Raw genomic sequence first — 19,378 nt, 5'->3', positions numbered from 1 at the left:
GCTGTGATGACTCATGGTGTTCTCTCTTGTCTTTAGATACCAGCCTGTTGATATCATTCAACCAACCAATCATGTATTGCCAGCCTCATTCGGGGATTCTGATTGGTACTTTGTCACAGGCATCTCTCTTACCTCCACCAATGAGTCCTCACGTAGAAAACCACCACAGCATGACCTGCAGAAACAGGGAATGCCAGGTGAATATTGACTCTTTCTCCTCCGTCTTTGTGGTACTCACAGGCCCACGGGCCTCTGTGTCTTTTTTTTTTCTCTCTCTCTCTCCTCTAGATCACGAACTGCTCAGGCAAGAGCTGAACAACCGGTTTTTGGTTCAGAGTTCGGACCGGGCCGCTGCCTCACTTGGCCCGGTGCCGCTGCTGAGAGCGGAGTTTCACCAGCACCAACACACGCATCAGCACCAACACACCCACCAGCACACATTCACTCCTTTTCCATCCAGCTTGCCCCAGACGCCGCTCATGCCGCCCTCTGCACCTCCCATGGTGCGTACCCCAGCCCAAAATGTGAGGATAAGTAGAGCATCTCTGGTCAAAAAGCCTAACCCGCTCTTGTCAAACAAAACCCAGTCCTCTTCATTTCAGCCAGGCGTGCTGTCTGTGCCCGTCTGACCTGGAGGCCTGGAGAGACAGGCCCAGCACTCCCCAAGGGACCCCTTTTCCATCCAGAGTCCCCATACTGAGCCTCCAGGTCCCCCACGCTGCTACCCATGAGCAGACACCGCACCCATGAGACAAGTCTAGAGTCCCTTTAGTTTCCCTTTCCATGTGACCTGCTGTGCATTTCTATTCCCCCTTTCCCAGAGCCAGGTTCCGTCACACACCAAAAAACACTGACGAGGACACCACAAGATCAGGGGCCTCCAGTCCCAAATGCCATCCCCCCAACTGTTCGTTGCGGGGCAGACCCTACTTGCTTACCCAGAGCTCTCATCATGGTGCAGCATCTCATCTGATATGAGTTTTGTCCCTCTTCCTCCTAATTCCCTAATCTGTATCAATTTTGGCATTTATTGTTTGATTACATCAACAAGAACTAATTTGTGTGTGGCTGGTTCTTCTTGTGGGAGAGATCCTCCTGGCCATGTAATAAGCATTAGCGTTTTGCCATTGAATTTGCTTGTAACACAATGGGACTTTGCTGCAGCTGTGACGAAATTGTTGAGAGATCTGCTACAAATGGATTTTGTCAGTACTTTAAAACACACTCTCTCCCCATTTCTGGCAGTTACTTTGTGAGACTGAAACAACTAGATTCAGCTTTTTTCCCCCCTCTCAGTTTCACACCGTGTCCGAAATGTAGAAACAACCCTTTTCTGCTAAGGCTAGCAAAAGCCAGGCGCAACAGCAAAAGCAGCGTTTGGGAAGAACTACCAAGAACTCAAGGAGCATAATGTTTCTCACTTTTCTTTCCGACTGCTGACTGCCTGATGACTTTCTTGGGTTGTAATCTGCTTAGCAGCGAGACAATTAAAAGTAATATCATCTGCCCAAAATCCAGCCCCAGGTGTTTGCTCAATGTACTCGTGTGTAAACACCTTCCCTTCTTTTCTTGGTCTGTGTAAAACAATCTTGAAACTTTTCTCAGAGACCTCCTGTGTTATTTAAGAACCCTGTTATCCGATCCTGCAAAGAGCTCCCTCCCCTCCCACCCCTGCCCGTTGATGTCAGCCTTCATAGCAAAAACAGCTTGCAAGGCTCTTTTGTTATATTTCACTCACATCTTCTTATATTCCACTAGATCAGGTCTTCTAATCCCAACACCAGAGAAGAGTGTTGAAATTTACAGCTGCATGTGTTTGGTAATTTATGGTATTTACACTGGAGGGGACATGGCTCCAGTAATAACTGTAATTAATGAAATTACAAATCTACTCTCCTGCACGTAGAGGAGTGTGAAACAGCAGCTGACTTGCCAAATAAGCAGCTTTTCATGGGGTCCTACAGCTCCCTTCCCTGCCTTCTTCCCCACTACCTCCTCCCCAGAAGAATGTACATACTGTTCAAAAATGCAATGTATATATGCTTTGGTTTTGCTTCCAAGGTGGTACAGGACAAATGGTCATAAAAATAAATATGGGGCACAGACTGCACACATGGAGGTATTAAAACCCCATGCCGGAACAGAAAAGGTTAACAATCACCTTTTCTCTGGCGTGCTGTCTTTTGCAGGGAAGGGGGAATATATACAGATTTGTGCATCTAAAGCAATTAAGCCCTTTTCCAAACGATTTTGGCACTTGCAGGAACCCAGAAAACGGGGAATTGGTATTGGTTGCCCCACAGTAGATGTTGGGGTCTAATGGAAAGTGTTCCCTACCTTCTAGTCTGTGCTCTCATTCAGTGCTCCAGGAGCAGATCCCAGATCTAGACCTGGAGCTGAACTTCCTTGCGTTTCTCTGCGCTGCAGATTATCAGGACTGCTCTCTTCGTAGTGAAGGAACCTCTTCACATAGTGCCTGCAAACAGGGCTCTGCAGAGAGACTCGGCAGCACCCAGCGCAACCCAGGGGCTAGTGCCTTTCCACCTCTGTTAGCTTTGGGAAATCAGTCAGCTCCCTGGTGAGCGAGTACCAAACAACCAGTCAGTTCTGCTCTGTGAAATGCTGTACAAACGGGCCATGATTATTTGTCTGTGTTGAAATCCTGATGTGTCTGCTACTGCCGAAACCAAACTCACATCTTTCTTTTTTTTCTCTTTTCTTTCCAGTTTGACAAGTACGCTCCCAAATTAGACAACCCTTACTTTCGACATTCCAACGTGAGTGCTCACCTTTTTTAGGTGGTGTCTTTGTTAATGGTTCTGCTTGCACTTCTTTTGCTTGTTTTCGATTGATCAGTAGTGTTTGGATTCATTCATTCCTAAAGCTCTTTTTCTGTCTTGATAGGTTTGTTTTTTTTTAAGGTACAAAATTTTCTTTGAGCTTTTTTTTTTTTAAAAAAAAAATCTTTGTCTACTGCGTTTTTGCTGCTGCGGCTCTATATTGCTGTGCCTGGAATGGCAGGGAATGCGCAGAAATTGCTGAATCAGTGGTCATTGCAGTATCTTTGCAGCTGGTGCTTCTCACAGTGCAGCAGCCCGGAGTGCATGGCTCTTTCACAAGATTTTGCTCAGGTCACAGGAGTAAGTCAGACTGGTGGTTTCTTCCTGGTGCTCCCCACTGCTCCAAAGCACAAAAACTGTATGTTTGGGGACTTGTCAAACTGCTGTATGTGCTCAGGAGAGGCCTAAGCAAAACTTAACCCAACCTACACAACTACAAGGTGGTGTGCATGTTGCCTGTGGTTAATGTGCAATGCAGCATCTTGTGGTTCTTTTTTGCTTTGAAAATTACAGCAGGTCACATTTCAAAACTGGATTAATTTGCTACTGCAGAAAAATGCAAAGTTAATGAAAAGTGAACATAAAACTCAAATTATTCCGATTCCCCTAAAAATGGTGAATGCTCTGTGCTTCCTGCAATAGCCCACAAATTTTAAAGGCACACTTGTTCAGCACTACAAAATTCATCAGATGAGCGCATTTTCCAAGTTTTGATTTTGCTCTTAAAAATTGAAAGCAAATTTAGTGTGTATTTTCACTGTGGCACTCATTCAACACAGTAGTATTTTTGTATGTGCCAGTCTTGGCACCTACCTCCATTATTGTTCAAGTTGTCCTGTGACATAAGCATCTCTTTTTCTTTTGTAGTTCTTTCCAACCTATCCTCCAGCAATGCCTGGAATGCCACCCATGCTTCCACATTCAGGTCCCTTTGGGTCACTTCAGGGAGCATTTCAACCGAAGGTACAAACTTCTTCTTCTGAAGGCTTTGTTCTTTTGCTGGGAGAGAAACTGTATTCAGAGTCCTGTCTCTGGTGATTTTGTGGCACATGATTTAACTAGCAGAAGTGCAGCACAGGGTTGGAAGTGATCACCCTGCAGATCTGTGAGCGTCCTCTGCACAAAGCAGCCAACACTTTAGCAGAAATTTTCTCTTGGCACTACAGATTGTTCCTTGGAAAAGGATATAGTGGTTCAGTTGAGAGGTCAACTGAAACTGGAGGAGAAGCATACAGTCAAATGCATTATTTGATTGAAATATTTACAACTAGTAACAGGCCAATGAGTCCCAAATAGTTTTATAAATTTAATGGTCTGAGATTGCAAAAGGTAAACTCTGTTTATCCCCAGAAAAAAAAAGAGAAATTGACTGTACAAGTGTGGGAACAATAGGGAGAGACTGCTGTAAATGGGTAGAGCAATTTGAAGGAGCTGAATTTTTATTTGCAGCTCCGACACTGTTTGACCTGAGTCAAGTCGCTTAAATCTTTGGTTCCTCAGCTTCCTCATCTATAAAGTCATCTTGCAGTGGGTTTTATAAGGGCTGATTAATGCCTGCAAGCTTCTTTGAGATAGTGTGTTTGAAAGGTGCACTGCAACTGTAACATATCATTACAACTAGCACTGATTGGCATTTGGAAATGTTGCCATGATAACCACCATTTTTGATGAATTCTGCGGTGTGCACTGCGGGTTTTTTTCTTCCCAAATATGTTCTTTTTATTAACTATTTTTAAATGTACAGAAACTGTTAAATCTCTCCAAACAAGAAATACACATTATATCCATATAGTGTTTGTTTTAAAATGGAGCATTTACTCCATTTGTAAGGTGACGTGTTTAGCTTCCTTACACACTCTGATTTTGGAGATTCCTTATCTTGAACTGCATTTCCATAGAGCTCTGCTACTGTGTTGGAAGACCTGAAGGACCAGCACTGTAGCCAGGCCGTTTCTGTTTGCATTTGGAAGGTCGTTTCCGTAACCATGCCAAGCAGGGCTGTGGGCTGTGCTTCCCTCGGCAGTCTGACTGACATCAGTGGAAGTCAGTAATTAGCAGCTGCTGCAAATAAGGCCTCTTACAACCTTCCCACTTAATTTTTTTAATGGAAGTTGGAGTATTTCCTCAGCGCCCATCGAATCCCTTACATTATTTTCTGCATACATTACAAATAGCAAAGTCTCTAAATGGCTTTTTTCAACAAGAGTTCTCTATGTAGTGGCTACAGGCATAGAAGACGAGCAGTTGCATCTAAGCAGAGGGAGCAAGAGGGACAGAGCATAGCTATCCCTTGATGGAGTTTGTCCCCGTGTTAATTGTTCCTGTCCTCGCAAGGGATGCCAGGGAGTCCCTACAGACCCCAAGTTGTCAGGATATGAACTTGACTTTCCAAGAAAAGGAGCTGCACAAATAAGACGGAATTGGCAAAATATTGCTAATGTGAAGATAGGGTTAAGTTTTGCCATAAGGCTACTTACTGTTAATGAGGAGGTTCTGATACACCGATAGCATGCTCTTCTGGTTTCCATCTTCATTACAGAGCTTTATAGATACCATCTCACTGCAAAATACCATTAGGCGAAAGACAAGCAGTTACATAGCGAGAAAGACAAAGTGAGCACAGACCCTTTACATTTTTAAACGGTTCTTAGTGCTGTATTATAACTAGCTTTTAATTCATTTTAATGATAGATACATAGAGCATTTGCTAGCTTGAGTTTTAGCAGCGCAAGGTCACACTCTGGTGCCATGGTTAATCACTAACATCACTTGATCTGTGGATGGTGCTGTATTTACATGCAATCTAACACCTGAAAAAAAGAGGGATAGGTTGAAAAATGGATCTGCCGCTTTGGCACATTATTTTCCAGTTTCCTAGAGGAGACAGAGCTGAACTGCTAGGCAAAGCCGCTCTAGTCATCATTACTGCATCATTTTTCCATGCTCTCTCCCTCCCAAGCTGTTTGACTAAAGCCTTCATAATCACAACAGACCTGATGATTTGGTTTTGGCACGCTGAATCCTGCACTTCTTGCTTTCCAAAGCAGAGGTCTTGGTTTTGTTTTTCCCCTTCCCATGTCAGTTGCCTACAGCTGTGCCTGTAAATCCACTGCACATAAATCCAGGCTGACGGTAAACTTCTCAGTGAGTTTCCCGAAGGCCATTTCTCACAAGCTAAGGACTTGAAAAGGTCAGAAGTATTCGGTTTACTTTGCTGGAGGAAGCATTCACATCTTTCTCCAGGGGACAAAGGGACAGGATGACACCATGCTATTAACATGTTGTGATCTTAAAGCTCTTGCCTGTATGATAGCTGTAACTTATTTGCCACCTTATATATACCTCAGCTGTCAGACAGGCCCTGAGAGCACAGATCTGCCTGGGGAGTTCGTTGACTTACCTACACACAGACATGAGAATTCTCTTTTTAATGAGTCTGGAAGTTACATAGCCTGAGACAAATTAAAACCTATCTTTCCTCCCACACCCATGATTATACTCATGCCTTGTACAGTTTGACTGTTTGAAATCTACTGTAATTTGACCTAAAATGTGAGTGAAATAATCTCTTGGGGAATGAGGTTTAACCCCTCTGCACTCAGCTGCGTGGAGGCACCAGGTGCAGTTGCTCTGGGAGTGGGAGGTGGATGAACGCCAGAGTGAGAAGATGAACGAGTTCTTGGGGATCGTCTAGGACAGGGCAACAGGTGGGATCCGGAGGAGGAGGAGGGACAGGGATTCATTCAATGAGGTGTTTAATTCTTGCTGGAAAATGATGGGATAAACAATGCAACGCTATAAAAGACGCACAAGCACCTTCTAAGGTTTCTCATGTGCCTTGTCGAAGCAAATAGATGGGCTGTTGCCGTTTTAGCCATTGTGTCATCTAGCCCCAGTCAGAGAGGGGCCACAGTCCGATAGGTGGAAAGGGGGACTGGATGCTTGCGTTATTCTGTTCCTGACCACTCTACTGGTTGCTGCCTGAAACATCGAGGGAGTCCGTCCACCTCTCATTCCCTCTCCTGCTGCCTGCCTGTTTTGTCTAAAGAATAAGCTTGGGAGGCAGGGGCTGTCTCTTCCCATCCACTTGCATACTGCAGAGCACAATAGGGTTGTGATTTCAATGGGGCTTAGGGGTGCTGCTGTAATACTGTTAACTGCTGCTAAAATAATAATAGATCACATGGTGGTTAAATGCTGTTGGCTGTCGGTAAGAGATAACATTTAGCACTAATGTAGCAATATGCGTGTTCAAAGCACAGTACAAACATGGACTAATTAATGTCGTTAACATCAGATAGAGGCGTTAAATGTACCGCTGGTATGATACAGTATTATTCATGCTCTCTTCTTGCCTTTCAGACTTCAAACCCTATTGATGTAGCAGGTAGACCAGGCGCAGTCCACCATACACTGCTGCAGAAGACTCCAGGGGTAGGCAACAATATATAACCTTCCTTTCAGCTTATCTGGGTTTACAGTAAACACAGTGATTGCTCCTAAAAAAAAAGAGAGCAGCTGGTGAGCAAATTGGCCTTCTAGACTCAGAAGGTGCAGTCAGGACAAAAGTTTCTTTTTCTGGTGAGACAATAGTAGCCTCCACCAGTAATGAATACAGAGGGATGTATTGACTTCTTTAAACAAAGCCAGAGGGAAATGGGGCAGGAAACCCCTTCAAGGTCTTTCCCCTAAGCGTTGCTTGGAGAGTAGTTTTATGCGCTCCATTTCAGAACAATTATAAGGTTCAGAAAAGCACTGGCACTGTTCAGTTGCTGGCATGAAGCTGCTTTGTTTATCATAAAATTTTTCTGAGTTTGGTGCAAGGAATGAAAGAGAAGTTTTAAGCCTTCTTTAAGCCTTTTAGGTTCCATGTCACAGGGGACTTCTCTGGAACATTGCTTTCTAAATGCTTTTACTTGTTCAGAGGAAGGAAGTTCCCCACCTTTCTGTATATTGGCTAGTTCTAGAAAGACTGATTGTTTTATTTCTGCTTTTCCTATAGGTGTCAGACCCTTACAGGCCTCCAGTAAGAGTAAGTAAGGTTTGTGGGGGATTTTATATACACATATATATACACACACTTCAAATATTGTGCATATGTTTTTGAAATTTAACATGTCCAGTAGAAAATTTCACACTCGTCCTTTATGTAAAGCAAAATGCCATAGTTAGCTCTTAGCTGCTTCTGATTAGTAACGTTTAGATTGAATCCCAACCTTATTTCACATCCATTTGTGTGCATTAATAGTTCACAGTATGAAATAAGGGTCACGGAAATAAATGACTGTAAGCATGGACAGACATTCATCAGTGATCAGGTTCATGGTGGCTTAGGTCCATGTGTTTTATTTGTGCTTCTGATGTTCCCCAAAAACACCCTACAGTGAGTACCACAGCTCAGCTGAAAAACAGTAACTCGTTCAGCTGTGCCACTGTTCATCCCTGGTGATTGTTTGTCCATACCCTTTTCCCCCCCAAATGCAAGTAGCCATAATAACCACGCATGATTTAGCCTGCAGTGCAGCAGGGATGAATGAACAGGGCTCTTTTCAGAAACAGAACTGTTAACTGTTAGTTGCTTTCCCTTAAGCATGGCATACTGTTCTTTGCTGCCATTTATTTCAGTTTATGAAGGAGGGAGTGCAAGTAGGAAAGAACAAGGCAGGGATCTCAGGTCTGCTTGAGATGAGAAAGATGTCCCACATCCCACATTCTTCCTGTTTGTTTCCTTTTTAATTTAAACATCATCTGCTGCAGTACAGAAAAAAATGTTGATCATCTATTGTGCCGTTTCAGTAATCAGCCTTTCTCATTGCTTAGCTGCCTGTTTGACAGTAAGGGAAATGAAGCGTTCTATCTGATGTAGATTGCTAACGTCTAAATTAATCTAAATTCTTGCGCTTTCCATTGCAGAAACCCGGGAAGTGGTGTGCGGTTCATGTACAGATCGCCTGGCAGATCTACCATCACCAGCAAAAGATAAAGGTAATTCACACAGTTTCTGGAACAAAGCCAAGTCTTTTGGCTTACAGATTATATTTTAGTGAGTAACGAGCAGGAAGCAGTTACTGTTGGTGATTCTCAAGCTTGCCTGTATTGATTAACTAACACTTTCAATCCGTTAACATTTATTGTAGCAACCGTAAAGTTTATCTGAGGGCAAAGGAGTGGGTTGAAGGGCAACAAAATGAGCAGCAGATACTAAGTGCATAGCCAGAAAGAGACAAAGAAAGGGAGAGAGAGGGTAATTCTGCCCCAAATTCATCTTTTTTTGAAAGCCTACGTGTTTAATGTCATTTCCCTTCTGTACTAGTACCTCCTGTGGAGGAGGTAATGAAATGACAGATATGGTGAAGAACATATTATAAAACAGAAAGCAGGCGAGTAGATTGATAGTTACTGTGTTAGAGGTTGTTGAGCTTTCTGCACTGCAGTGATGATGGGCAGAGGAAGGGGATTTAAAACTCAAGAGGTAGCAGGACGTAGGTACACTGTGGTGCTGTTACAGGCTCGAAGTTCCCTGTGGCAGGCACAATAGCTGATAATGGGACTTCTATAGCGTTTATTCTTTCATAGCTCCTGCTGTAGTGTTTGTTGTCCCATTAATGAAGACTACTCAGTGCTTAAGTAGGTACACTGTAATTAGTGCCTCTACAAGTGGTATATGTCTGAATTTTTTTATAAGCAAATATATTATCTTTAAGTTATTGGGACACTTACATGACTTAGGTGCAATTTTGACCATGCTCACTTCTATAGAGGAAGGATAAAAATAGCCTCTGGAGGAGCATCATAGTTTTCTTTATCCTTCGCCCCTTGTCTGCATACTGAGCTATGCTAGCTGCAGGAAGGGCATAGTCTAGGAACATCTCTTTCCAAACTGGAGAAGCAAAACAGACGAGTCCATCACCCAGCTCTCGAGACTTCTGTCGGCAGCTTTCTGCCTGCAGAATATTTTTTGTCAGGCTGAGAGCGCCGACTGATCCTGGGGTGCAGCGTGCTCAGTGTATCATGTTGCATGCTCCACTGTGTGTGCTGAGGGGCTGAGAGCTCGCTTCAGACCTTATTCATGTGGATGAGGCAGGCAGCTGAGAGGCTGTGGAGAGAAATGACCTTACAGATGCTGTCAGAGCATGACTGCGGTACGTGACCAGAGACGCTGCTGTCACTCTCACTAACTCTCCCTGGCAGGGCTAAGCAGGAGTGAGCCTGAACTCCCTCTCTTTTTTCTCCCATAAAAAAAGGAAGTGTATAATGAGATTGTTTTTATATCATTTGACAGCAAATGCAGCTGGATCCCCACAAGCTAGAGATAGGTGGTAAACTTGACCTGTTCAGCAGACCTCCCGCCCCTGGAGTGTTTCCAGGCTTCCATTATCCACAGGATCTTGCCAGGCCTCTGTTTTCTACCACAGGTAAGGGAAGATCGTCATTTGTTGAAAAAAAAACCCACCAGTCAGTCAGTATATATAACGTGTGTCTCTACAGCTACGTATGCCTCAAAAGTTGAAGCAGGCAAGATTGGTTCAGAGGGGTGTGGAGGCACTGGTGACTGTTGTGACCAGGACTCTCGGAGGCACTGGGCTGAGCTCTGCCACCACCTCCAGTGCAGGATCCTCTGCACGTCACTGAGCTGCAGCAGTTGGCTCTTACGTTCCTGTCTGCGCAGGTGGTTCTTATGTGCCTGATTAATAGGCTATGGAGTGATTTTTAAAAGCGATTTTGACAAAACACTTGAAAATGTTTCCATTGCACAGGATTGGAAGTGGCCCTTGTCTCTTTCTTGCTTTTATGTTTTCCATGTTGTTCTTCTCAGTTCCTCCACTCACCTAGTTTCTGTTTATTTTCTGAAAACAAGGGGGTTTTGTAAAAGGGAAGCTTCAATAACAGCATTGAAAATATCACAGAAGGTGTATTTGTGAAGCGTTTGGTTTTTAAATATAAAATCCCCCTATGTGTTACAAAGTCCAACAATCTCTAAGGCTTAAAATGGCATATTGAATTAAAAAAAACCAAAGAATTAAATACAGTTTACATTGATCAATTGCTTTCCAATCTGTTGGAGAAGTAATTAATGCAATTACCAAAGTGCAGTAAGCTTTACTGTGCTGTTCTCAATGGCTCCGGCTGTGGGAGACTGCAAGTCTGACATCCTGGTTTTGGAGGCCACTGTTGATTCGTGTGGATGTCAGTCTACCAAATGTTGGTTTTGTTCTGTTCTCAGGCTTAACTTTCCCCCTAAACACTTGCCCCTTAGGCTTTTTCAGATTTTCTTTCTGTGAGATGCTAAAGTCTGCCTTGTGAATGAGCTAGATCAATTGATGAGATGTAACTTAGCTCTTTATGTATGTAATTAATTGGCAAACAATGGGATTTTCTTTCCTAACTTTACTCTGGTTTTATGGTGCAATATTACACTCTAATTCTAACTCAGTGCAGACATGGTCATATTCAGCCTTGGTTCAACCCTGTTGAAATGAATGAGGTTAGAAATGTTCTGAATTCTGTGCCCAGCATGACAGAAAAGCAAGAGATCAGGATCAAGCTGAAACCTCCGTGAGAACTGAGTTTCAAATGCGGATGTCAGATAGCCTTCAGGAACTCCACCAGTGGTTCAGTCTGTCTTTCTGCCCTTACTTGCAGATGGAAATTCTTAAACATCAAATGCACATCTCTACCACATATAATCAGTGCTGATACTAGCTGTACATCGTAGGATGCTACCTTGTATTTTGGTCTCTATAAAGGTACTTAGATAGTATAGGGCCAAGATATTTATTGCATCTGCTTGGATGCATAAGCACAGCTTATTTACAAAACCTCTGACTGTTTTCCTATGGCAGCTGTTTCCTTACCACCATCCTCAGTCTGTCCTGTCATTACAAGAATCTTGTTTCATGTATGCTTTGGCTACTGAAAGCTATATTGGGTAGAGTTTACTCTAACAGGCAGAAAAGCACCAGTCTAGTTGGTATCTTGAGCTTTTTCTCTTAAAGATGCAAGCATGGCTCGCTTTTCCATTCATAAAAGCAAGAGGGGAAGTAGTATGGAATAGAAACATTAAAGAAGGCAAATTAATAGAAAACTTTCACTAGAGATAAACAACCTTACAGCAACTTGTCTTGAGTATATTAATCACAGGAGCCATCACATGGTAAATCTAGGTAAAGAGTGCTATCAGAGTGAACAAACATTGCAGCAGTAATGTATAGATGAATAAATCTTCTACTCTGCAATATCCGAGGCATTCTTTTCACCTTATCGAACAAGCGTGCAGTTGATGTGAATCATTGGTTCTGCTGCATTGCCTAGTTACTGTGGGAGACATAAGTTATCTTAGGGCCACCTGTCTTCAGGACGGATGTTCAGCTCCCTGGCAGACGCTATATTTAATAACTACCTGACAGCCTGCAATACTGCTCGTGGCTTTCTCTGGAGGATTTTTTATTATCAGCCCGTGTAGTTGAGTTTGTAAGCCGTCTCCTTTGAAGAAATCTCCCATCCATTATACACCTTCTGAAATCTTAAAGGATTAGAAAGATGACAGTCTCCATCCGTCTTGAAGCATTGGAGCAGTCAGAATGTTTATAGATAACTCCAAGTCTCATTGCCGTGGTCTCTCTGAAGTTTCCTCAACTCATTTTCTGGCTGCTTAGGTTTGTCGTGCCCAAGCTGGTGAGGAACACGCAGTGCTGTCTCTCTCTCTGATTTTATAGTCTGCTCATGTTCTGAACACATGAGTGCATTTTACAATGACCATCTCTTAATGGGCTCTGTCACCAAGGAAGACCAGGTCAGGGACTGACCAGCACCTGCATAAAAAACTGTTTGGGCTGTGTTTGGGATGCAGTTTCTCCTGTGTGTATTAATTTCTTGCCTCCATTTCCCCCCACTTTCACTGCGACCTTCCATAGTGTTATCAGCACTGATGATACACGGTGGAAACGTGCATTTGATGTGGCTTGGAGATGAGGGGCAGGAACTTACCAGAGCAGGTCTGCCACTGGTGGGAATCATTCATATGGGCCACAAACGAGGCAGAAGTCTTTGTTTGTGGTGAAGGTGACAGGAAAGCTGGAGTGCCAGGTGGGAGAAGGATCATAATCCTCTTTTCTATAATAGAAAGTTACCTCTTGAAAGCAGTGACTGGGTAAGTGAGCTGTTAGTGAAGAGCCCATGTTCATGCCCAGTATGGGTGCTGATGTTTGCTGCAGTTGACCTGTTACTCTTCCCAGTATTAAGGGAAGTTAACTTTTTACCAACAAAATATATGAGACAAGAGCACTGAAAAGCTTTATTTAGTGTTGGTCTATTTTGTGCATGACTTCACATGTCCTCGGGAAAGTGCCGCTTCTGTCATTGTGTGGAATTACTAGTTTCTAACAAAACGAGACAGTTAATGTACAGGTATGGCAGGTCTTGCTTCCTGCAAGGGAGGCTGAAGTTGTGTTTGCATCCAGGTAGCATCTGAAAGTTATCATAGTTGTTAATTCTGCTTTGTCTGCGGTAGTGGAAGTACTGGCAGGGAGGAGACATCGAAAGGACTTTCACAGTCTAAACAGTTGGAGAGGGCTGGTCTTGCCAGTGTAATACTGGAGCCTCGGAAACATTTTGTCACACACATCTGAAACATAAATATTCAAAAGTTGATTTCAGGTGCATCCTGAAAATCATCTGTACTAATCTTAGGGGGCAAAAGCCAGGCCCATGAGGTTGCCCAAACATACTGTCATTTGCAGGCTACATCAGAGTTACTGTTTCTCCCAAAACCCTGTATCCCAGTGGCAGGAGACACCCGTGCTTTTCACACTGCAGTTGCAAGCCCATTCAGGTTCGCGTGCATCTGCCTGCAAAGGAAACAAATCTCTCATTTTCTGCTCTGAAAGGAGGGCAGAATTTTCTGCATGAGCCTGGTCCACCTTGAAATACAGGGCAGACCAGCTTGTTTCAGCCCATAATCTTGGCCCTTGCCTCTATCTAATCTAATGCAGCATGCTCGGCAGTGGTGTTCCTTTCCCACGAGGTAGCAATGCACAGTGGCAATGAGCAGTGTCTAGGAAAGGGAAAAAAAAAATACCACGGAGGGAGCCTGTAAATGCAGAGACAGATGTGAGAGCGTAGATGGAGCTCGCATGGGAGGGGCATGATTGATGTTCCCTGCGTGCCTGTCATTAACTGGTGTTTCATATAGACTCTAATCAGTCACTTCCGAGCACCTTCTGTCGGGGCCCATAACCTGGGCTGACCCTTTTTAATGTAAACACAGAGTAATGACTGAAAATGCCAGACAAAGAGATTCACTTCCTCATTGCTGCAGGTGAGCGGCAACGCTCAGTGCAAGGTCTCCTCCTGCCTCCTAGTGCCCACAGACTCCTTTAAAGGGCACTCAGAGAAATCCTGCGTGGAGCTTGCTCCCCTGGTGTTTGGGGTCTTCCCCTGCCTTTGCTGTGTTTAAATCTGGCCTGTGCCTTTGCATCTGGTTCTTGAATGTGATGGCCAGGACCTCTGTGTATGCAAGCAGTCATTTGCCACTGAACTAAAAAGGGACCTTGTTCTCACAGGTGTGACGCATCCAGCCACCACCCCTTTTGGTCCTTCACCTCACCACAGCAGTTTCCTGCCTACTAACCACTTGGCAGGTAAGTGTAAGTAAACCCTGCCTTAACCTTTATACCTCTGACCCATTCCTGGCTCTCCAGCATGGTCCTGCCTTGAGGCACTGTAACACTAGGGGAGGGAGAGGCTTAAACTGTCTCAGGAACCAGAAGCTAGCCACCCGTGCCAGCTTCCCAGCACATCCCCTCTGCTCTCCTCCAAAGGAGAGGGGCAGGATTAGCAGGCCCTGTCCTGCAAGAGAAGAGGGCATTGCAGAGCAGTCAAGTCTGTCAGTGCTGAAACACTGCACACGAGCTTAAATGTGACCCGTCGAGCCCTTGTGTGCTGCTGAACGTGCCCAAGGAAATGGGGGAAATCTATGCAAAGGTACCTCAAACAAGCCACAGCTTAAAATGGGCTCTTCCCGTACTGTTTCCCACCTATGAAAGTTGTTGGCTAGGTTGTTTAATAAAGTTCAGTGAACGGTTCCTGGCAAATAGCTGTTCTGCACATTTTGCCAGCCTTTGAGTTTCCTAATTGGCAGTAAGTAGAGCCTGATTTTCTCAAATTTCCTCATTTTAGAAGCTCACAAGCAGCTCATTGCCAATTAAAGTTCAAGCTCTGTTGATTAATGTTTTAGTAACATGCATCCAATCAGTAAATGTGGCATGCCACATGACCTAGTAGACTTTTTTCCTTTTGCAAATACCCAGATTTACATCAACTCCTGAATATTCTGACAAAATTAATTGTATCTCTACAAAGTCACTCAACTGCTTAATATCAAAGGGGAAGGGCAAGAACAGCTGTTTAAAAATAAGTAAATAAGCAAATAGCTGTTTGCTTAAAGATCCAAGCTATTTGTGGTATTTGCTTCAATATTTTAAATATAAGGATATCCATGAGGAAGTGGAGAGCGACACACCTCCCGTAAGATGGCAAGTTAAAGCCTTTACAGGGACAGTCAAAAAGCCCATGGGCAGAAGGAAATGTTGTTTAGAGATGACCAGTAGGAAAGAGAACAAGTACACTGGTACTATTTTAACCCATAGCCATCTCTGGAGTGCAGAAACCTGAGTCAGGCTATATCCACTCAGAGAGGAACCTCTTCTGATGATGGGTGCCTTTAATGGAAAAAAAAAAAAAAGAAAAGGAAGGACTTTGTATAAAGACAGGTGCCAGTAGCCAAGTAGTCAGGTACTTGACCAGGGAAGGCAGTCTTTTGCCTCAAAGGATACAGACCTCCCATCCCTTTGTCTTAGTAGCTCCTAAGACTTTGCTCTCATTTCCATGACCACTGGGATCAAGGAAGCTATTGTGAGAGAGGATTTCGGCACAAACAGGCTGAAGTTAGTTGGCGTATGGATGGATGTCCGTAGCAATTAGCTTAGGACTGTCTCTATGCACTATTACAAAGAGAGCAGAAAGTTGTAGTTGTATACAGAAACAAGAGTGAAACGATGCATCCCTTCCGTATGCTGACCGAGGAGCCTGCTGAGGTTCTTCTTTCAAGGCAGTTGCAATGCTTCTACTATTAGTACTGATAAGGAAGGAGAGTTATAGCTCAGCAGCAGCCACCCTAATTTCACCTATTAGACCTTAATTTCTAGCTCCCCTCTGACTGGCATACAAAAGTTTATTACAGCACCTGTTTGCAGAGTAAGCACTGAATCCCTTCTCCGTTTTAACATGATGGGAATTTTCTGTGCAAAGAACCTTGCAATGAGAAGGATCAGCTTAAAGTCTGGCCTAATCCTACTTGGATTCAGACCGTTAAGAAGGGGAGGGGTGCGTTTCATTCTCCAACATTCTTGGCTAAATGCCTGCTAAATCCCTGTTTGCCTTTCCAGATCCATTTAGCAGGTCAAGCACCTTCAGCGGCCTTGGGAACTTAGGCAGCAATGCCTTTGGAGGATTAGGCAGTCATGCTCTGAGTAAGTACTGGCTGGGTTACTGCAGACAAACATCCCTTCCAGAAAAGCCACATGCTAATATTTACAGCAGCTGGTGGTAGTTTTTAAAGAAGTTTAATTCCTAACCTCCATTCTCCTATCTGAAAACACTGCACCTAAGATTTCCAGGTCTCTGCGGTGGGAGCTTTCTGCATGTCACAGACATCGCTAGCTGTGCTCTGTGTCTCCTCACTGCTGAAGGTTGGTACCTTGTGTGCTCCTAGAGGTGCTAGAGCTGCAGGACCCCACTGAGCTCTGGGACCCTATGGGCATCTGAAGTAACACCCTTCAACAGCGAAGATGCATAGTGGAACACCTGTTGATACTTCTCCTAATTCAGCATGTAGATTTCCTCTGTAACCGTTGTCTGAAGTTTAAATTACCTATATAAAGTTATTTTACTTCAAAAACATGTTACCTGTAGGCAAGACATGCTTGAGAGCCACACATGAGAGAGCATGCTTTTGCATCTCATGGTGCAACAGGAATCAGCTGAAGATTGATGGAGGAAAATCAAGTGACTGTTCTGAAAAGCCTACAACCAAGCTATTTTTACACACACACACACATACCATCAAATAGTCTGGTTTCTTTAACAAAAAAGTCCCTGAGTACTCAGCTGCAGGCAGCTGATTGCTTGTAACTACCCACAAATTAAACTTTCTGCCAGTGAGAGGAGCTGAGGAAAAATACTGCTTTTGTGCTGGAACTCTTGCTGGGGTGGGGGGAGAAGAGGAGCTGGGCATTGTCAGTCATCTCTGAGTTATTCAGATGTATACTTAATGCTTCCTCCACCGATAGCCTTAAAAGAGCTGGTGGATCTTACACCCAGTGTTGGAGGTATCTGCGTCCCCCTGCTAGTAGCTCCCTCTCACCATTAGCTCCACATTAAAAAGTCTTGAAAGGACAGCTCTGGTTGTGAATAGCATTGTAAAAAATGTCTGTGTAATTATTTGGTTTGAATTATTTTTAACTCTTCCTCCTCCTGCCATTATTCTAGCTCACAACAACATTTTTACTCACAAAGATGGCCCAAACCTGCAGAATTTCAATAATCCCCACGAGCCATGGAATAGACTCCACAGGACCCCACCGTCCTTCCCAACACCTCCACAGTGGCCCAAGCCCACCGATTCTGAGCGAAGCTCCTCAGTGACAAACCATGACAGAGACAGAGAGCGGGAGCGAGAGCCTGAGAAGAGGGATCTTTCTCTGAGTAAAGACGACAGAGACAAAGAGAGGTAAGCAGCATGTGCTTTTGAGCACTTTCTTCTAGGCCTATTTTTCTTCTATATTTTTTTCTAATTTTTTCTGATTGTAGAATACTCTTCAGAGCAAAACATTGCTTGTCTTTGAAGCAGTTCATAGGCCTCTCCCTCAGATAAATACAAGTACTGCTAACACAAAAAAAACCTCCTTGCCTTTTAGGATTTGTCCTCTGTGGAAATACGGTAAGCCAGTCCCCATTAATAAGTTAATAAAAAACACCAGGCTAAGGAAGTGAGCGTGTAGCTGTGTTTTCAGGGTATATTTGTCTATTTTCAGTGCAGCTACTTTAGGATTGCTGTATATTCTGAAGTCATGAAGGTAGCATTGTGATGGGTCCTTTGGAGATAGTCATGGTTCTCGTTAATGTACAGATATGCTGATGAATTCAAATGTTAGCTGGACATTAATGAGATAAAAATGCAAATGCGTGTATCTGGAGCAGTGTGCATGAATCTATTAGAAAAACTGATTTTCAAAAATTGCATTGTAGCAAACCCTTATTAGCGATGACAGGACTGTATCACCTGCGCTGTAGATACTTCATTAGCTTCCAGTTACATGATTTTGAAGCTGTAAAGCCCTTCTTATTTCAGAGCCTGGTTGTCTCCAACAGGCTACTTCTTTGTAGGCAATAACAGCCTGCAAGTCTTAGAGGTGTGTATTTGACTAGTGATAGGGAGTTCATAGTTTCCCTGGAGTGCTTTTAATGAGATCTTCAGGCAGTGCCTGTGAACAAGATTATATGGAAGCAATAGGCTGAAAAACATCTTGCTTTAAATGTTAAATTGTCTGACACCCTTGCATGGATAGTCCTTCATGGAATAGGGAAGGGATAGAAGGGATAGGAAGGGATAGGAAGATCCCTTCTTGGCTTTAGTGTAATTCATTTGGAAGAGTGTTCACACAGGGGTTAACATCTCTATTACATTTCTATTAATTCAGCTTAAGCTGTCCCCAGCATCCCTGTTTGGACATGGTTTTAATAAACCACGTCCTTGACCAGCAATTAGGACTACCTCAGAGGAAGAAATCTGGGTTAGCAAATGTAATCATAAGGGATAAATACTTACAGAACTCTCCAAAACACCTCCAGCTTTCAGCACTCAGGTCTTAGAGCTCTCGAAAGCAAACCCAGCATAAAATTTAGGCATCGGTGAGCCTCTCAGCTACATAATGCGGTTCTCAATCACACTCATACTTTGCATTTAAAGTGTCTCTCATTCAGAGCAAAGTGCTTTTAAAAGGTGAGTATTATTTATTCCCCTCTTAAAGAGGTGGGATTAACTGTGACTAATTGGCTTGCTCAGAGATAGAGGTGCAGTTAGAAATGTAAGCCCTCCTGCCTCTCTTTCTAAACCATGGACATTGTTCATCATAGCAGGTCCTCTTGAAACAGAGATCGATGACACAGTTTCATGGCCCATTCGAGATTTTTTTCTTACGCACCTAGCTTACCTGCCAAAACTGCCAACAACAAAAACTCCCGCGGCTCTGTAGGAAAATAAGCATCGTGTTATGGCTGCTTCCAGTTGACAAGGGTGTCTTGTGAAGGACCTGCATGCATTTCTGTAGGCTGCTGTTTTGTGTGCCTGGATCCATGTTTTAGGAAATGAACCTGAGTTAAGAGTGTTACAGCCAACAAGATCATTGTCTGGCAGCAAGATGTATAGATGAACACCCAATAAGCATCTTTTTAAAAAAAACGAAGCTGTCTAGAATTCT

The 19,378-nt window shown here is 43.6% G+C and overlaps 1 protein-coding gene across 1 annotated transcript in view; it reads left to right on the top strand.

Moving 5' to 3' along the window:
- Positions 1 to 288: 288 nt before the first annotated feature.
- LOC104164720 (autism susceptibility gene 2 protein-like) overlaps positions 289 to 19,378 on the top strand; it is a gene marked incomplete at its 5' end in the record, with an annotated part of 20,935 nt that continues 1,845 nt past the window's right edge. Inside the window, 10 exons of the mRNA XM_009704147.1 lie at positions 289 to 503; positions 2,727 to 2,777; positions 3,708 to 3,803; positions 7,203 to 7,274; positions 7,843 to 7,872; positions 8,754 to 8,825; positions 10,123 to 10,255; positions 14,402 to 14,479; positions 16,286 to 16,369; positions 17,388 to 17,628. Coding sequence (XP_009702449.1) covers positions 289 to 503; positions 2,727 to 2,777; positions 3,708 to 3,803; positions 7,203 to 7,274; positions 7,843 to 7,872; positions 8,754 to 8,825; positions 10,123 to 10,255; positions 14,402 to 14,479; positions 16,286 to 16,369; positions 17,388 to 17,628 — 1,072 coding nt within the window. The remainder of the gene's footprint in view (positions 504 to 2,726; positions 2,778 to 3,707; positions 3,804 to 7,202; positions 7,275 to 7,842; positions 7,873 to 8,753; positions 8,826 to 10,122; positions 10,256 to 14,401; positions 14,480 to 16,285; positions 16,370 to 17,387; positions 17,629 to 19,378) is intronic.

This window comes from Cariama cristata, unplaced genomic scaffold, assembly GCF_000690535.1.
Source record: "Cariama cristata isolate BGI_N322 unplaced genomic scaffold, ASM69053v1 scaffold44597, whole genome shotgun sequence".
Lineage (NCBI taxonomy): Eukaryota > Metazoa > Chordata > Aves > Cariamiformes > Cariamidae > Cariama > Cariama cristata.
Note: the sequence above shows the minus strand (reverse complement) of the source record. Positions and strands in the feature narration are given on the sequence as shown.